This window comes from Glarea lozoyensis, assembly GCF_000409485.1.
Source record: "Glarea lozoyensis ATCC 20868 chromosome Unknown GLAREA15, whole genome shotgun sequence".
Classification (NCBI taxonomy): domain Eukaryota; kingdom Fungi; phylum Ascomycota; class Leotiomycetes; order Helotiales; family Helotiaceae; genus Glarea; species Glarea lozoyensis.
This window is the reverse complement of record NW_007360989.1, coordinates 968977-987716: the sequence shown is the minus strand read 5'-3', so window position 1 is coordinate 987716 and position 18740 is coordinate 968977. Positions and strand designations below refer to the sequence as shown.

General features: G+C 46.0%; 6 protein-coding genes across 6 annotated transcripts; 3 read left to right on the top strand and 3 right to left on the bottom strand.

Moving 5' to 3' along the window:
• Positions 1-170: 170 nt before the first annotated feature.
• Positions 171-1694, bottom strand: GLAREA_06131 (uncharacterized protein; the record flags this gene model as incomplete). The annotated part of the gene is made up of 1 exon (XM_008081545.1): positions 171-1694. One exon carries the CDS (start codon positions 1692-1694, stop codon positions 171-173), a length of 1524 nt encoding a protein of 507 aa, XP_008079736.1.
• A 1269-nt stretch (positions 1695-2963) lies between these two features.
• Positions 2964-3994, top strand: GLAREA_06130 (alpha/beta-Hydrolase; the record flags this gene model as incomplete). Its single annotated transcript, XM_008081544.1, has 4 exons — positions 2964-3159; positions 3211-3313; positions 3367-3725; positions 3789-3994. 4 exons carry the CDS (start codon positions 2964-2966, stop codon positions 3992-3994), a joined length of 864 nt encoding a protein of 287 aa, XP_008079735.1.
• A 1107-nt stretch (positions 3995-5101) lies between these two features.
• Positions 5102-6887, bottom strand: GLAREA_06129 (P-loop containing nucleoside triphosphate hydrolase; the record flags this gene model as incomplete). Its single annotated transcript, XM_008081543.1, has 3 exons — positions 5102-5737; positions 5788-6254; positions 6302-6887. The coding sequence occupies 3 exons, from the start codon at positions 6885-6887 to the stop codon at positions 5102-5104; spliced, it is 1689 nt and encodes a 562-aa protein (XP_008079734.1).
• Positions 6888-8870: 1983 nt separating this feature from the next.
• Positions 8871-9785, top strand: GLAREA_06128 (uncharacterized protein; the record flags this gene model as incomplete). Its single annotated transcript, XM_008081542.1, has 1 exon — positions 8871-9785. The coding sequence occupies one exon, from the start codon at positions 8871-8873 to the stop codon at positions 9783-9785; it is 915 nt and encodes a 304-aa protein (XP_008079733.1).
• Positions 9786-11016: 1231 nt separating this feature from the next.
• On the bottom strand, positions 11017-11622 carry GLAREA_06127 (uncharacterized protein; the record flags this gene model as incomplete). Its single annotated transcript, XM_008081541.1, has 1 exon — positions 11017-11622. One exon carries the CDS (start codon positions 11620-11622, stop codon positions 11017-11019), a length of 606 nt encoding a protein of 201 aa, XP_008079732.1.
• Positions 11623-14173: 2551 nt separating this feature from the next.
• Positions 14174-15988, top strand: GLAREA_06126 (MFS general substrate transporter; the record flags this gene model as incomplete). The annotated part of the gene is made up of 1 exon (XM_008081540.1): positions 14174-15988. The coding sequence occupies one exon, from the start codon at positions 14174-14176 to the stop codon at positions 15986-15988; it is 1815 nt and encodes a 604-aa protein (XP_008079731.1).
• Positions 15989-18740: the final 2752 nt, after the last annotated feature.

Genomic DNA, 18740 nt, shown 5'->3' with positions numbered 1-18740 from the left:
AGAAGCCAGCTGGGATGTGGAAAAGGGAGACTCTGGAGGATGTTGCAATTAGCGGGGACGCAAAGGTCATGATGTGGACGAAGAGACTTACCTAATGTGGTTTGATATTGCATTTCGGCGTACATTAGCATAGCGTAGCGTTGCGTTCAGCGAATTTCATATCAATCGTCTTAATCCTCCGTGTATTCATCCGGCGAATGTTGTTCAATTTGATCCAAATTCTCCTCCTCGACTATTTCACTTTGTAAGAGGTTGTCCAAGTCGATGTCCGGCCCGCCTTCTGCTCTACATTTGTCGAAGACCTTTCGAGTACTTTCCCAGAGCTCTAGCTTCCTGATCACCCCGCGCTCATACTCACTCTTACGCTGTAGGAAAAGAAATCTTCGTTCTCTATCATCATCGCCCTCAGGTGGCTCGACCGGCTTTACAGGAACATTCAAGTCCCCAATATACAAGCCCAGCATTCCCCGTAAGCGAAGCATAGATCTATCTCTGTCAAACGGAGGACGGCTCATTATCTCATCCATTCGGGCTGATAGCGCTTCTGAAGCGGACAGCGCTGAGACACGAATGTTGCTCTTTTGTACCCATATCTTATCCATTTTGTGATACTTCCGAGCCCGTTGTTTAGAATTTGAAGCTGTCGGAGATCCGGTTACTGAGCCTCCGATATATTCGTGGGCATCAGCAAATATATCCTCTCGGTCGCTGTCGTTGTCCGAGGAGGTAGCCGACTCAGAGTCGTACCTCTCAGGTAGCTTCTCAAAGCCCTTGCGATATTCAGCTTGGATGCCGTAAATTTCGCATGCAGCCATAGCTGACCAAAAATCAAGCGAACTGACAAAAGCATGATTCTGCTTTTTGTAAGGATACTGAATGATCAAAGTCTCATAATATGATTTTGCCAATTCAAAGCCTTGCTTTGATCCCCATGTTTTGCCCTCTGCACCGATATCTTTCTCGGTATTGGTGTTGTGTACCCTCTCTGTATCATCATCCAAATCGGAATCGGAATTTGAATCATAGATATGATGGAACTTGTTCGACTTTCCTTGCTGAGAGCTCCGTACCAGCAATTCTGCACCTATTCCCCAGTACCCGGTAGTTTTGAGATCCAGAGCTTTACCAGCAGGCTCCGACCGAATCAATAGAGAATACGCCCGGGTGGCTCGTGGGATATCGCCTTCTAGCAGACATTTATGAACCACTGCTGTCAAGACATTGAGATGTTGTAGCCGGAGCCGGTGGCCATGGGGTGTCCGTATAGATTGGGAAGCATGGAATTCATCGCCATTTTTTTCTTGTGAATCACTTTCAACACTGCGTGTTGCTCCTCCGCTGTGCTCTCCGGCTCCAGATTTTCCCTCATCCTGCGTGTTGTGCAACTCAACCTCCGCCGCAAAACCTCGATGAGGCCAATCGACGAGACCTTTCGCTTGCGGTAATTGCTTGTTCAAAGAAAGACCGGCCAAACGATATTGAGCTATTTCATCTGGCGTCAAGCTCAACGGGTTTGTGGATTGGACGAGCAAGTCGTCATTGTTTGCTGAGAGGTTGAGATCATCGTCGCTGGAGGAGGACTCGGAAGACACTCTGTTCCGCTTCCTTTTTGTCGACGGACCGTCGAGGGCATATTTTCGCGAGGTGATAGACCGACGTACTGGGGCCGGGAGAGGAATATCAAAAAGCGGCATCTCTGTCCGCAATCTGAATGGGTGGCGGGCGAAAGAATCAACGATCAACAAAACCTAGGTATTTTTAAAATCTGGGGTAGCTATAGGTACCTTCCAGGTTGTATTCCAGCCTCGTGTGGCTAAGGTCGGTGGGGCCCGGGCCCGGGCTACCACACCTTTGTGAGCGAATCACGAGTTATAAATATTGTCTAAGAAATGTTCGCTTATCTCCCCTGAATCCATCGCGCCAAGGTCCCCTGGAAGCTCTTATCCATGGATTCTTCTACAAGCAAAACGACAAACCAATTACTTATATTGAATTGGAACGGAATATCTTTGCCGCTTCAATTTTGATTTCTTGCCTTCATCCTGTCGTTCTTTCTCCATGTTATTCTCCAATTTGTCGACTTGCCAGCCTCCGCCAATGACAAATTTGTTCCGAGGCCACTTCCTACGAGGCACGACTGCCAACATCAAGAGTATTGGCATATACACCTCTCCCCAATAGCAGTACGTGATTGTTCCATCAATTCCTTGTATACTTACCTTGTACCAATCCGTCAATAGCGAGACATCTTAGGTATCGGCTAATGCCAACATATAAACGCAGCACGTTTTCTGGCTGTTTTCTCGATGCCGGGTCGATTCTCGGTTGCTATGCAGGTGCAGTTCCTGCAGCCAAGGACTGCCGTCTTTTGCTTGTAAATCCACTTCCCCCGCACGTCATCTAAACCTTCGTGGTTGAGATGTACCTAGGTATTGATTGCGCAAGCTCGTGCATGCTTGCTGTAAAGCTGTGTCCGCAAGAAGGTGTACTTCTCTATGGAGCAGATAGGTGTCCGTGAAGCACAGCTCATCAGGCTTAGGAACGGTTGATTCCACATTGCAGGACTTTTTCCGTTGTCACTTATAGCTGCCGTGTAGCTGTGTTTTATATTACAGATCTTAGCGTCCATAGATAAGTTTCTCACGCGTGTCAAGTCGACCTTTCACTATACCAGCACGGCATTACCCATCCACCTTGTCTCCACCCACCACAACCCCGGAATTCTGCAATAAACTTTGCTTTTCTTCCCATCCAATCTGCATATCAGGCACAATTCAATCAAGCTCCTTCCTGGTCTGTGACTGGAACCGAGAAGATCTCTTGGCCATTCTTGGCTTGCTTCGCAATGATGCGTTCATAAAGAGGGGTCCCCGGATATTTTATTTAGTGAATCTTTCTTAACTTATTTCTCACAATCTCATATTGAAATTTCATTTTGGTTACATGAAGTTAACATTGACAAAATGCGTTCTCAATTCTCGTATCTCCTCTTAGCAGTCCTAGGACTCAAGAGTACTATAGCAACATACATAGACCCCGCGCCGTTGAAGAATGAACATCCGGGTCAAATCTTCAGTTCCTCATCTGGATCTACATGTTGTGTAGATGGTGTAATCAACACTGGCAACTCAACAGGAAGATTTGCGGATATCAATGGAAGTAAGTTCTCCTACCAATGATGAGTAGAACTATTCCTCACACGCCTTATAGCAAGCACATATCTCGCCTACCCACCCGGGCGAAACCCAAAAACCAACATAGCAATCCTCTACCTGACAGACATCTTCGGTGTCCAACTAGTAAACAACAGAGTGTAAACCTCCTTTTCAAAATTCCCAGCTCAACCCCTCGACTAACACCTTCAAGCCTCGCCGACTCCCTCGCCCGCGCCGGTTACTTCGTTCTAATGCCTGATCTCTTCGAGGGCGATCCCGTGCCATCCTCAGCAATGGGAGGTATCCCCAGCACCTTCAACATAACTCAATGGCGTGCAGTCCACACGCAAGAAAAAGTCGAAGCCATCATTGCCTCTTCCATCTCCTCTCTCCGCAAACAATTTGGAGCCAAGAAGATTGGTGCTGTAGGATACTGTTTTGGCGGAAAATATGTAGCTAGATTTTTGGCTCCTGGGGGAGGTCTGGATGCGGGTTTTACTGCGCATCCGAGTGGTGTGACGACGGATGAGTGGGCGGCGGTGGGAGGACCATTGAGTATTGCTTTTGGTAGTAAGTAGACACCTTCAATTTGCTCCCTTTTTCAAATCAAATATCAGCTCTGACATGCCACAGCCCTCGACGGATCCAATACCCCAGCACAAAGAGCAGCTGCCGAAGCCATCTTCACCACCAAAAACCTCACTTTCCAAACAACCCTGTATTCAAACGCTGAGCACGGATTCGCCGTTCGAACGGACCTCAGTATCCCGCAGAAGAAGTTCGCGCAAGAGAGCGCGTATTTCCAGGCTGTGAGATGGTTTGATGCTTGGATTAAGTAGTATTTGGGTAATTTGGATAGTACGTGTAATTCATGTGAAAGATAGCTGCTCTGTTGTTACTGCACAGTCTAAACCCCATTTTGAGGTTAGTCTGCGATCAAACTGATCTTCATCTGTCCGGAAGGTAAATTTGCCTTGTAAATAAGTGAGACCAAGCTTGTCAACCAGGAGTGACTTCAAAAGCCTCACTAGTCTTCACTTTTTGCTGTTTCTCGGCCAATGGAGTATATTGGTACATGGGCCAAGCATCACTAGCTTAATTAAAGTACAACACGCCTCGTGAAAAGCTTGTTTGCCCTAGTAGCAACTCATCCAACATACTAGGCCCTAAGGAACCAGAACCATGGGATTAAATAACAGGATAGGCAAGTCTAACGTTGAAAGTTTCAGAAGTCTACTCTGCTATTAGAAAGCAAATGAGAGAGTGCGCCATAATAGAAGGCATCACATATCACAAACACAGGGTCAAAAACATCTCAAAAACTACGTGTATTACTACTACCCATAATCATCCCATTTTAACGAATTCCATTCAAAAATAACAAGCAAGAAAAAAGCAAAGAAAAAAACAACTAGCAGCAGCAACAGTCTTTATCGCCTGGAGAATAACACTTCCCTTTTTTCATTTCGTAACAACAAAGTAAAGAGTAGTAAAAAAAGGGAGCCAAAGGAACGCAGAATCCCAAGCCATCATAATAAATACAGGATGAATCAAACCCCGAGGAAGAAGGGAGGTGAGCAGCTGAACACTACAGGCTGTAGATACGGCGTGTCTGAAGCCGAAGAAACAAGTAACTTCGTCGCTAAGATTTCCTTTCCACCGCGAATTGTTTTTGCGGTGTCTTTGCTTTCTTTAGCCTTTGCTCCCATTCACCCTGTGTACAACAGGCCCAGATGATTCAACCGCTTAGTACACAACCAGGCACTCAGCCTCACAGAAGCCGGAATATCAAATGCCATGCCCATCCATTGCTCCTCCGCTCCCTGTCGTCATTCCGCGAAATATTAAGGATCAGTGATTAAAGAGACAAGAATTGAAAGTAAAAAGAGCTATGTGTCGCGTCGCTGTTTTGTGGGTATATCCGTCAAATTGGGAGAATAGGCGCCTTAACGAAGAGAGAAACCCTTCCTCTTTCCTTCCTTCTCTATAGGTCGGCCACTCTCGATTCTTGACTTCTTCTCTTCTAGTTCCATTCGTTGGCGTTCGAGCTGCTCCTTCATCTCGCGATGTCGAGCGTACAGTTCCTCTTCGCTCTGCTTCAGCTTGCTTTCCTTCTCGGCAACCTTCTGTTGGAAGACCATCTTCATCTCGGCCTCCATCTTTGCCAGCTTTTGCTCGTGGAGAGTTCGCTCCTCCTCTTGCTTGACGGCTGGGTTGACCTCCTTGAAGACACTTGGATCCTGAGCAACACCCATTCCGGTAAGCTTTTCGGATCTGTAGTTCTCGTACAGCGCATTGCTGGTGTGCTCCTTCAACTCTTCCATGTGTGTGCGAATGAGCATTTGGCGGAGTTTGACAAAGTCGCAATGTTCTTCATTGTCAACCTCAATAATACCCCATGGGTAACGACGCCCGCGGACTTTACGTCCTTCTCCGCTGGTAATCTCAGAGTTGGCTCCGACAACTGCGAATGGTACTTTGGACATGATCTCGTTGTTCTCAGCAATTGTCTCGTCATCATCGAGTTCGTATCTGGGACCTTCGAAGATCTGGATAGCATGATGCTTGATGTCCGCGAGAATCTGATTATTATTAGGAGTGCGCTAGGACGCTTAAGGAATGAGTTACTTACTCTTTGCTTGAATGCAAGAATCTCCTCATCGGTCATGGTGTCGGCCTTAGCAATGACAGGGATCAAATTGACCTTGGTATGAAGTCTTCGCATAACCTCAATGTCAAGCGGCTTCAAGGCGTGGCCGGTTGGCTGAATGAAGTAGACACAGGCGTGGACTCTGTTATCAACAATGTTCATACGGTTGACTTTGTTCTCAGCATCCAAATAAGCGTCGAAACGCTGTTCAATGTTATCAACGATTGGCTGCCAGGAAGCATCATTGTTGACGAAATCTCCGAATCCTGGAGTGTCGACGACGGTTAATCGTAAGCGGACTCCGTTCTCTTCGATGTCGGCGCTGATTGACTGGATAGCAACGGTTTTTGGGATAATGTCGAGACTTGGTCCCTTTCTCTCGCGAGGTGGGTATAGTGAAGTGTTGAAAAGGGTGTTCACTAGAGTTGATTTTCCGAGACCAGACTCACCTGCGAATGATTAGTAGACAGTCTCTTCATTTAGAGCCTGTACATACCGACTACCATAACGTTGAAGTTGAAACCTTTTCGGACACTCTTGCGATGCCACTGGTTGGGTAGATTCGCAAACCCAACATATCCTGTCAACTTCCGTCGCACAATATTTCGCATATCACTGGCTTGTTGAGCTGCGATCTTGGGATCCGACGAGCTCACACTCTGTGGAATATCCATCCTTGGGGATGTAGGCTTTCCGTTTGGTACTGGTGAGGCTCGTGTTGGTGCCGCCGCTTGGGCAACTCCATTTGTAGCTGTGTAGAAACATAATATGTCAGCCCAATCATTCGTTTTATGCTTGTGCGCCTTCTCGCGGATATTCTCCATAAAGCAATCCTCCATCGATTCCTCGGACCTGAGATCGATTGGACATAAGCTCGGTGCCTCATCGATATCGAGCATGCTACGATATTGGACATGAGAATCTGCATGTTGTTGACGACGACCAAGACTTCCAGGGTATGATTTGAGGTTGCTAGCAATCTCGAGTTTCTTCGCCGCGATGGACATCAGATCCAATGGACTGCTCTCTGCACGGCTGTTTCTTCGAGGTTGGGCAAGGAGACCAGCGATTGACGTCGTCATCGCAACGACTTCCTAGAAATTGTAACCTTTGCGCTCAATTCGCCTGATAGCGTGCGTAGACAAACCCGAAAGGATGCCTAGGTTCATGCAATGTCTTCTAGACACAAAGCTAAACGGCCGTCGGAGCTCAATGTCACTGCCAGCGGATTCGTATCGAAGGCGTGCGGGATGTTTGTTGCTGCAGGTATTTTCGTGACCGGAAGTTGTGGAGGTGGTCCAGCATTGCCAGCGGGTACTTGCTGCTTGAAAGGAAAAAGAGAGCTTACCCATTGTGTAGAATTCGTTGAAGAAGGATCGATGGAGGAGAGGGTCAGGATAAGCGTCGAAATAAGTCTAAATGTAAAAAGGTTCTCGTTAGCTTTCGTGTAAAGTTGCAAGCGAACGAGTCGGTCGTGAGAGCGTATTGATGCACAGTATTCCAAAGATAAGATGGGCGACGACGCTCTGGTGTCGATGGGAAAGATGGATGTGGTTGCTGGGTGAGTAGGAGAATACCGGAGCCACGTACCAAAAATGTTCCTTAGTGCTTTCTCGTGCCTTCTTCGTCAATGTCGCCGCGGTAAAAGTGATGCGCAAAAGCTTGCAGTAAGGATCGGTCTGTCGGGCGCGCTCTTGTCAGTACGCGGGTGAGGAGGAGAAATGTAACAGAGCAACAAAAGTTTTGGAGGTTGGACGTGGATCTTCGAGCGCAAAAGGGGTTTCTCCAAATATTGACAGGGGTGCCGAAGCTGTCATTTAAAAGTGTCCGGGACGTGATGCGACGGAGGTGTATGAGAAGGGAGGACAACGTACCGTAAATCGAGCAGGACACGAAGGCAATTGAGTCGTCCGGGATGGAGGAGGTGGTGAGGGAGAAACGAGGGTAGGACGGTCAGACTTTGTGTTCTTTTACTCGTGAGAGGATTGATGGACGCCCTCGAAATTAAATGGTGGTGGTGCTGGCTCAACTCCGCAAAAGCTGCGCCAAGCGGCTCGAAAGGGGGTCTTCACTAGCCGGCCCGGAAGGGACTAGTGGCTCACGTGATAGTGGATATAGCTCGACTTTTATTCCCCGTCACGCTTTCCAAGGGGACGAGCACACGACGGAGAGCGATGAAGGACGGGTACCCTATTGGGCCAGCTAAAGAAGAGGGAGCCACTCGGAGCCAGACCAGCTGGAGCGACGTTGAATTCGTCTGTGCAGATTCATACTCAACACCACCAAGTACCGCATCACCACTAGCATGGTATTCAAGCCATCTAGGAGGGGATTTTCTGGAGGCTAATAGACGACTACGTCTTCTGTTCCTCTATCTATTTCTCAGTCGAATCTGGTCTCTTTCCAGCCATCATAAGGAGTGTCGTCTCACAGTCACAGCCGAATACGTGCCTCTGCAGCCCGTGGCGCGGCGGTGCCTCTGTAAGTAATCTGATCTGCAAGCACCTGCACACGCGTTCGACTGAAGCTGCTGACGCGACACCAACTAGCAGGAAGTCTCGTGACAGAAATTATTGTCGATTTGGCCAGCTTCTATTGCTAGTTGTTAGCATCTCTTCTGGACGAACTGTCTTGTTCATTGAATGTTTACGCTTCGGTCCCATTCTCCATACGAGTTCTTATCTGCCTCACAAGACTCGACCACACTCAAATTCCAAAACCGACTTTGAATCTCCAGCATTTTTCCACCTCTAGTGCCAGGACCAAACGAGGCTCGTACCGAAGGCGTTTTTCTGCTTGCCACGACAGTGTAGGTAACACCGTCTTCATACTTTTTCCTGCATCGATGAACGTTTTGCCATTCATTTGCAGCCAAGCAGTTACACAACCCAGCTGCCTCTAATCTTGAAATTCTTGGTTGGACAATGTCATGAACCGGTCCTAGGAGCACATATCGTGAGGCTTTTACTGACTCGGCTTGGCATAGCTAATTCCCTTCGGTACCATACCACTTCATCTCTCTCTCGACCTAGAAAATTTCATACACTCCCAGAAAAATCGTCGCCATGGTCCAAACTCGGTCTGCCAGCGCCCGAGCAGCGATTCTTGGTTCTCCCCCAAGATGTGTGCCGCCGAAAATGAGAAAGCCACCCAAGAGTAAGAACAAGAAAGTTGCTACAAAGCAAAAAGACCCATCCAGTCCACTCACATCCTTTCATTTGTTCGAGAAACTCCCTCTTGAGTTGAGAGCCATGGTCTGGCAGATGACCCTGGTACCGCGAACGGTCGAAGTGAATTACGTACCAGTACGTGGGTTTTACAGTCGAACGATTACGCCGATTGCTCTTAGAGCATGTCCCGATTCTCGTTCGGCTGTCATCTATGCCTACCAGATGTGTTTCGGAAATTTCATCCATTCTCCTAGAACTCCTTTCAACTTCTCGATCGATACGATATACCTCGATAACAATGTCGAAAACGATGTCACCCTTATCCTCACTTGCCTTAAGCCGCAGGAGGCAGCGCGTATTCAGCGTATTGCTATTAGCGAATACGTGGACATGAATTGGGCTACTTGCATCAGATCTGAAGACAATACCTTTGATCTAATCAGACAAGTGGTGCCTTTGTTACCAGCGCTGCGAAGCATACAACTCGTGAACGATTTGAGCCTTCGTGTTGAGGAGATGAATTATCACGAGGGCGCTGGTGCTGTTAAACTCTACGATTCCTGGCCGGCCGGTTTGCTGGAGGATCATTTGAGGATGATGAATACTGGGGGCTCCATGTGTGCTTGTGGCCACTGTTTTGATGATTACACAGCTGAGGAAATTTACGAGGAAATTGGTGATTGTCCTTGTGGAGACCATGAACTTGAGGATCCAACACTGCCAGATCTACTGGGAGGTATCGAAGGTGTTAAGGTAACTTCGATTTGGGGATGGCGTCCATCAGAGCCGTATAGGCTGAGTCAATTCTAGCTGGGTCTGAGGTACTTCTAGTCCGTGACTCAGATAATTTGTAAATGCCTGATAACACAACCCAAGGACTGATTGTCACGCACAAAGCGTTACTACTTTACCCATATTTTAAAGGAGTGCAAGGCCTTGCACGGAACTTGCAATACTTTGGTAGTCGAGCATTATCGATATAATAAGTGGGTACGTGCAGCCAAAAAAAAGTTTGAGTCGATCAATAACCCGACGTGCAGGTATAAACATCATGGCTTGATTTGGGACAACATGATTTAAAGGGAAAATTATGGCGCGAAGAAAGATGTACAAAAAACAACTCATTGCACCATTTGAAAGTATCGTAGCATAGAAATTATAATCAAGAATCCATACCGAATTGTGTCTTCATCTATACCCCTCTCCTAACCACCCACTCACCTCGGTCCATAATCACCAAGTACAAAAGTAGATCTCACACCTCGACAATTCCCCAATGCAGTAATAAAGCTTAACATAGCAGCCTTATAGGATTCTTTCGCTTATCTAGTGCCGACCCGGGGTATGTTCTCAGCCACTACGAAGTAAAGGCATGGCAGACGGGAAGGATGCGGCTGCGTATCTCGTCATCCTTGTTTTTGGAAATGCTCGTACAAGACCGGATTATCGGGGTGGAGGGTTACGTTTTCGGTTTCGGTTTCGCGGAGGTTTTTGTGCGGGGCTTTGAGGGTGACAGGATGGTAGTGGTGGGATGACGGGCTTTGCGTTGTGAGAAGTGAGTTTCGATGAGAAAGGGACACGGATAGTGGTCAGTTAACTGATAAAGATTTGGCCTGCTTGAACTTAGTTCTCCTTGTGTTTGAGAATGTCTACATGAAATTAAAACTACTAATGAGAATTGGAAATGGCGTCTTCAAAGCTCCTTTATTTTGAAAACGAAACAATCACTGATAGTAATTCTACTTCATGTACTCCACGTAGTCACAACTTAATCGTGTCATTTGACACATCTCCTAGTTCGAAGAGGCAAATTTGTGTATCTATATTGCAGTATAAGGTTGTCAAAAGACATGCGAAAACGGTGATAAAAGCAAAAGCAAAAGGAAGAAAAAATTGGTCCAAATAACCCCCCCGCCAAACTCCAAAAACAGTGACCCAACATCAAGTTCAAGTCCAAATCTCGTGTACATTTCTCCATCGTTTCCCTTCAAAATCAAGCAAAACCACCCATTTTCGAGAACATCATCTCGAGAAAAGTCGCTTAAGCCATACACCTCAATTGCGGATTGAAATCCAACTCATCATCGTCCCCATCGCCACCATCGTCTTTAGGTTCATCGCCTAAAAACACCGTTCCACACTTTCTCATGATAACCTTTGCCTCTTCAGCCTCCCAGTCCCCCACAAACCTGGCCCATTCCTCAAGACAATGGGCCCAGCCTCCAGGGCTATATACGCACAAAACCTCTGCTTCCTCTTCAAACGGGTTGAAAATTCCGTAAAAAGAAGTTGGAGGTGCGGAAATTGTAGAGCCGCTACTGACGTCCATCTCTTCAATAGGAGCGGTGGTCGAGTTCTCGGCGCAAGTGCTGAATCGGACGCCACCACGGAGGACGTGGAAGGTTGCTGCGATGATGGTATTGGATATGATAGGGAGACCGGTGGATTGTGGGGTGATAGTTAGCGAGATGAGAATGTGGTGAGCTGTACTATTTAAGAGACGGAGAGAAACTGGTCCTCGAGTGAAGCTGTTGGTTGATGATAGGGGAATATGCTGGAGCGGTTGAGCCATAGTTCTTGTTTGGTGAGATGCGGATGAGCTGGGACTGCTGGTGGTTCTGGCGTCTCTGCGGTAACGAGATGACATTTCTTTGACTTGAGTAGATTGTTGAAGAGAGAAGGTTTTTACAGAAGTGAAAGAGAGTTGATTTGGTGTTTTGAGAAATAAGAGATAGAGGAGTGACGAGTCTTTGGTAGTAGCGAGGAGATATGAAACTGTCCGCGCCCCGATGCTTGATGATACAAACTCAATTGAGAGTGATTGAAGTGTATGTATATATATATATAAAACCATATCTCGCCGCTGAGCTCGATTAGGGTCAAAAAGTCACATATCTGAGGATGAGGTAACTGTGAATGCAGAGCCATCGTATATCTCACTTCATGGATGGATCACCTGGTTAGAGGCAAAGCATGTCTGCTAGATAACGCACAGTCCACTACTAGATGGGTGATGTGGATTTTACCCGCTATGATCTTGTTCGCTTAAACAATTCAACGGCGATTTTTCTAGGGGATGACAAACTTCCCTTTCAGCTCCAGAATTGTTTAGTCGAATTCGAGCTCCAATTGGGCAATGCATTCCATAGGCAGCCAAATTAGATAGATAGCCTGTCTTGACATATCCATCGTGGTGTAACGGTAATGAAGAATGTACGGGAGGACGTATGAAATGTTAACGTCTAGAATAACATCATCCAGTCCTAAGCAGAGGGGGTGAGCAGTGCACTTTACGTGATGTACCTTTTGACGCCACGAAGCGAACTGCGGATCGAGGCTGATAGGTGGAAGGGTGACTGTAAGCCATTTTCCGGGACAATTTGCCTTAGAATCGCGGCTGTAGCAAGGCTCGCGCGTCTAGAATCAAGGCAAGCCGTCAGATGCAACGCCTATCGCAGTCTCTATGATGGGATGCGAATGAGACTTAGCAACTGATTGGGCAAGCTCAACGTAGACGAGCACCAGGAGCTTCAGGTCGTGACTAAGCTCTGCCGGGGTGTCCTACATAGGCAGTTTCCGTGATCGAAATTCTGCGGGGAAGTTGGACCGAGATACGCGGAAAGCGTGTGAATTGGACAGGATACGGCTTGATGGTTCATTAGAAGTGTTGATGTTGATGGGAAAGAAGATGCAGAGTACAGCGACTGAGCATTCGGTCTCTCCTTCATAACGCCGGGACTGGACCGCACGTGACTGATAGTCTGTCCTCCTTTCATGTCGGAATCGTGGGAATATCTCCTTTTTTCGTCCGCTAAAAGCATACGGATCCCTATGTCCTAAAGAGGTATTATTCAGAGAGCTTAGTGTTCCCAAATGGCTGAGGTAAACCACATCGCAACATACCTTCTGCGGACGAACTGAGTTGTTGAGGTCAAAGAAAGTGGTTACCTAGAATGCACCGTATCCCATCCCGTCAATCTCACTCTCATCTGAGTGAGATAACTGCTGGCTCTTGATCTAAAAACCACTTTCATTCTATCTTTTCGTCCTATCAGCGCAAATCTCATCAACGAAACCATCAGAATCTCCAAGAGGCTGTGCAGCATTCACTATGCGAAAGCGAGAGTCTTGAAGGAAGAACTTGGAAGGCTTTCAAGAATTTGCTTACCCATAATTCAAGAGAATGAATCCTTCGATATGACGTTCTTGAGCCGAGAAGCGGACATATCCCATTACCAACAACATGCCGGGTATCCTGATATATCTATCGTGAATTGGAGGACGGAACTGTTGATTAATCAAGAATTATCATCGCGTTTACGAACGGACCACTCAAATCCACCTAACGCCGACGTTAACGATCAGTAATCATTCAAAGACGCAAGCGAGCAGCAAGAATCTCTTGCACAGAAAAGCGGCACTCTCTTGTTTCCGCAACGCCCTAAAAGCTCAAGGAAATGTGGTTGATTAATGCCGCTTTTTTAGCCCTATCAAAATTGTCCGGGTCATATACCGGCAAGCGTTTTTGTTCCCCGAATTCATCTCACTCACTGCATCTCACTTACAAATCCATTATCCCTCCTTGAAACAACCGTAAGAACCAACGACCAGGACTCAAGGAGCCTCTCAACGCCCAGGATACTATTGAGCTTGGACAAGAAACGTTGTTATTCAGCATGCACCTCTCAATTACATGTCGATGTGATTGGTTGGATCTACGACTGCTGTCCAAAATGCTTACCGTTAACTACATTCGTCCATTTTCGACAGGCTGCTCTGCCAGAGCTCACGCCATTCGTGCTAAGAGGTCTGGTTAATAATTGTTTACGCAGTGACTCAGGCAAGCCGGCGTCTCTGATACTCATTTCAGCCAGCATTCGGTCGAATCATGCTTTGCTGTCGGAGTTTATCGCAGGGTATGTTTGTCAGATCCCGGCTTACATTTCATCTTACATTTCGTGGCTTTCTATAGCTTGGAGAAATAATATGGCAGAAATGATAGAGTGAGTGATTCCAATTATATAGAGATGTTGAAGCCCGCAATCAAGATCTCTTCTCATCATACAACTTCATCTCCCTCGCACATCGCACATTGAGCACTTTGGGCTGTCTCAAAGTTTCAAAATCATATCTCGCTTGCTGGCATCAGTTATCAAATCCATACCTAATCACAAGCGATAACCACATAAAGACCTGCCATGGATACCATCAGAGAAGCGCCATTGGGGCAACTGCTTCGATACGTTACGGGAAACAGAATCCTTCAGTACCCAGAAGAGAAACCAGACTTCGAGCTTCCAGCGGCATACAATGTTCTCCTCAACACAACTTCCTCAGAGAAGCGACCGGCAGTATCGAGAGGTGTGACAGCATTAAGCAACGGGGACAGTGCGGACACAACACAATCCAGCATCAGTGGTGATGAGCCTTCCGACCTCGAAAAGATAGAGACAGAAGCAGCGGTGGTTGAGGGTGACAAGTTGTCCCTGAAGAAAACAAAGAGTCGGCTAGACACTGTACCATATACCGAAGATCGTCTCGAGATTGAGGCTGAACTTGCAATTGAGCGGACACAAACAACACCAATTGCTCCAACGAAGACGGCCGATGGTAAAATCCTTGTGGATTGGTATACTACCGACGATCCAGCCAACCCACAGAATTGGAGCAATGGCAAGCGACTATCAGTCAGCATATTAATTTGTACCTACACTTTCGTTGTCTACACCGGTTCAGCCATCTATACTGCCTCTATCGAAGGTGTCATTGAGAAATGGGGAGTCTCACCAGCAGAAGCTTCACTTCCTTTGTCCCTCTATGTCCTCGCTTACGGAATCGGCCCCCTTTTATGGGCCCCACTTTCTGAAATCCCCATCATCGGCAGATCTCCAGTCTACGCAGCTACTATGGCAATCTTCACAATACTCTCCCTGCCTACTGCTATGGTGGATAACTTCGCAGGCCTTCTCGTTCTCCGTTTTCTCCAGGGGTTCTTCGGCTCACCATGTCTGGCTATCGGGGCGGCAACCATGCAAGACATCTACTCGCTCCTCTACCTTCCATATGCACTTGTTGCTTGGGTTTCTGCTGCCTACTGTGGTCCCGCTCTAGGTCCTCTTCTTTCTGGCTTTGCCGTCACAGCTAAAGGCTGGCGCTGGTCCCTCTGGGAAATTCTCTGGATGGCCGGTCCAATCTTCCTCCTTATGTTTCTTCTCCTTCCTGAAACCTCGTCACCCAACATTCTACTACGTCGTGCAGCTCGTCTTCGAAAACTTACGGGAGATCTTCGGCTCGAGTCCCAGTCGGAAATTGACCAGAAGAAACTGTCGCCTTCCGCCATCGTTGTCGACGCAATTGTCAAGCCAATTGAAATAACAATTAAAGATCCAGCTATTCTCTTCGTAAACGTCTATACCGCCATAATTTATGGCATCTATTACAGCTTCTTTGAGGCTTTCCCCGTGGTCTATCCTCCAATGTATGGCTTTTCGTTGGGGATGGTTGGTGTTGTGTTCACCTGCATCTTGGTTGCTTGTCTCATCGGCATCGCAATTTATTGCGCTTACCTTAATTGGATTCTTATCCCAGATATCAAGAAGAACGGACTACGTGCTCAAGAGTCTAGATTGGTGCCAGCTTTGTTCGCGTGCTTCGGTCCAACGATAGGTCTTTTCGTCTTCGCTTGGACCGCCAACCCATCAATACATTGGATCGCACCAACCATCGGGATCGTCATTTACGCTGCATCGGTATTCATCGTTATGCAATGTATTTTTGTCTACGTTCCTCTTTCGTATCCTCAATATGCAGCTTCGTTGTTCGCAGGTAACGATTTCTTGCGATCGGCCTTCGCTTGTGGATCCATCATGTTTGGACGACCCCTATTCCTCAACTTGGGTGTCGGAAAGGGTGTGTCTGTCCTAGGCGGACTTAGTGTAATTGGTATCATTGGAATGTTTGCCCTTTATGCTACCGGTGCTAAGTTGAGAGCGAGATCTAAGTTTGCGGTTTAAACTGGGACTTTATAATTGGTGGGGGGTTTTGAAAGGGATGGATGGTGTTGAGTAATAATGTTGAGTAATAATGGGATAAATTGGAAGAAGGGAATTAAAACACGGGAGGAGTTATGAAAGGTATACCAAACTTAATAGACAATTACGATTTAAACGATAAGAAAGATATGTTCTCATAACCTTGCGTCCTTCTCCTTGACCTCCACCGAAACTCAAATCGTGAACACAAACCAGCCTCACATCCTTGATTCATTTGCGGTAGGGCTGGTGAGAATGCTAGGAGTGCTGGGGCTTTAAGTTATGGGTGTTTGGGAAGGAGTAAGCGGGTGTTGATTTTATTATGTGGTACCTATGATTGACAGGTACGTATGATTGACAAATCCTATCGTTGTTCGTACGGAACCCATACTGAAAATGAGGTATGCGAGGCGGACAAACCGATTAGCGTTTTGACGGTCTTATTATTTAAAGGTATCAAGTATAGATCAATGATCAACAAGTTTCATATGAAAAACCTCTGGTTTTGGTTAATCAACGGAAAGCCAGATAAACAATACGTTGACCCTCTATAATCCGAAAATATAAACAGCCTCGACTTGTGATCAAACATGCAATATTGATTTTCACAGCCTGTTTAGGACAAAACAAGTGATAGAATATCGAGTCAAAGTATACTCAATAAGGTACTTACTATCTGCTGCAAAGTTATTTTGATGAATCTTGATAATTTTAATTTAATGAAAATTATTGACGAAATACGATAATGTTTCAACTGAATCCAAGAATATCTCGTTGCAAATCCCACTCACCTTGTCCACCGCGAGCACTGGTAATCGTTAGCTAGACATGTTTACCTTCGACTATGCGCCAGCCGGAATCATCTTCTTACCATCTCAATGAGTTTCAAAGTCAAAGATAGAGTTATTCTATGTCTGGAAAAGTTCTTACGATTTGTGGTTTACAATATTGCTACTTAGGAACTTTACCAATGATGCTGGCAGGACTTGTACTTGAGGTGCTGACACGTTTCTCTAATAACACTGATAGTTCTGTTGGTAGACGCAATACAAATCATGTGGCTCAAATCATGTGGCTCAAATCATGTGGCTATAGAGTGATTAGAACTGAGTAGTCGCATCCCAGTATCACGCCTGGGTTTCGAAGAACAAGGCATTATGTTTCAGTATGTTATTCAGTGACTCAGGAGGACGAAAGGCTCTCGCTACGCACTCAAGAAACATGTATTGTATACTGACTATTTTCGTTATCGACTTCAGTCCATTTGATAGTTTGCAACTGTTTCAACCTCTCACCTGCTCGCTTCTTCGCTCGAAAATCGAGATATCACATTTTACACGGGTATTGAGAGCAGCAGAACTCATGGAAAGACACAACTCTGTCGACGCATTCGAAACAAGATATTCAACCAAGTAGCATGACACGTTTTCCTACCATTCTACCTCACAAAGTCGATTGAGTCGAGATATGTATAGTTTCGAATACGTACTAAAGATTGAAGTTGGTCAAACTCATTCAAGTAACTCCAATACCGTCAAAGTTTTCATGGATAATTTGAGTGTTTCTTTATCTATCAAATTTATGTGTCATCAACTTCGCAAGATTTGTGATGTACAACGTCGTTCGAAACCGCGCCTATGTGGTAGGGTCAAAAGATTGTCAAACCTTACCTCTAGAAGAGAGGCTAGCCCTTAGCCAAGGCCTTAAAACTACTATAAGTCAGGGTACTTTCTGGATAACAACTAATCACCAAGATTGAGATTAGAAAAACTTCTTTAAATGGAAGCACGATCTTGGCTTTTCCTTCATTTGAATCCGAGGACAAAGGCTTCATGCAAAGAAGCAAATCTTGCAAAGAATATACTAAAATACAAGAAGGCGTGATAAGACCACCACCAGAGATTAAGGCGAAAACAAATTTGGTCATCGAGGTAGTGTGCTAGGAACAACAAGGCATTAACATCTTTCGTCAACAATTGTAGAAGAATCTTATTGAATTTGAGAAAGATACTGCATTTCAGCCACGAGAAATCGGCTAACAAATGAGCTTTAAAGAAACAACAAGAAATTTATGAATAACAATCCTTCCAAATAGAAACTAAGAATCCCCTTCTATTAGACACTGATCAAATTATAACCTTCCCCCCAATTCGATTATCGACCTACGATCTCGGGAAAACCACCATTGTCACCTTAACCGTCATCGTCAATAGCAAACAAATGTCTCCTATCTCTCTGCCAAATTGTCGATGGGATGTTAAATCAGAGACTGTACCCTGTAACGCCATCCTCTTTTCCGCTTTGTCCATCGAAGTCGATGAGACCGAGGCTCTCAATCACGACAGAGCGACCGTATATTTCCGTGAGATGTGTCAGGCCCTTGACGAAGCACAGCCAAGGATCAGACTTTACTTGTAAATATGTTCCACGACGGGCACATGTACTACCAAACTTCTAGATTACAGATAGTCATCTAGGTAGTGGAGTCACTAAGCCGGAGAAATATACGGTGATGGTAGACATAAAGAACTTCATCATGAACAAGATGTGTCCTTCGTTGCCCACGACGGTTGTCATGTGCATTATATCTCGAGCAATAAGCTTATTAATAGACCAGCACTAGCTAAGAAATCAACCGAGATCTCATCATCACAATTTGACGTAACACACTTTTCATTTATCAATTCTACAAACGTGAAAAAGCAGAGCAAAACCCCAAAACCAACGCTGCGTT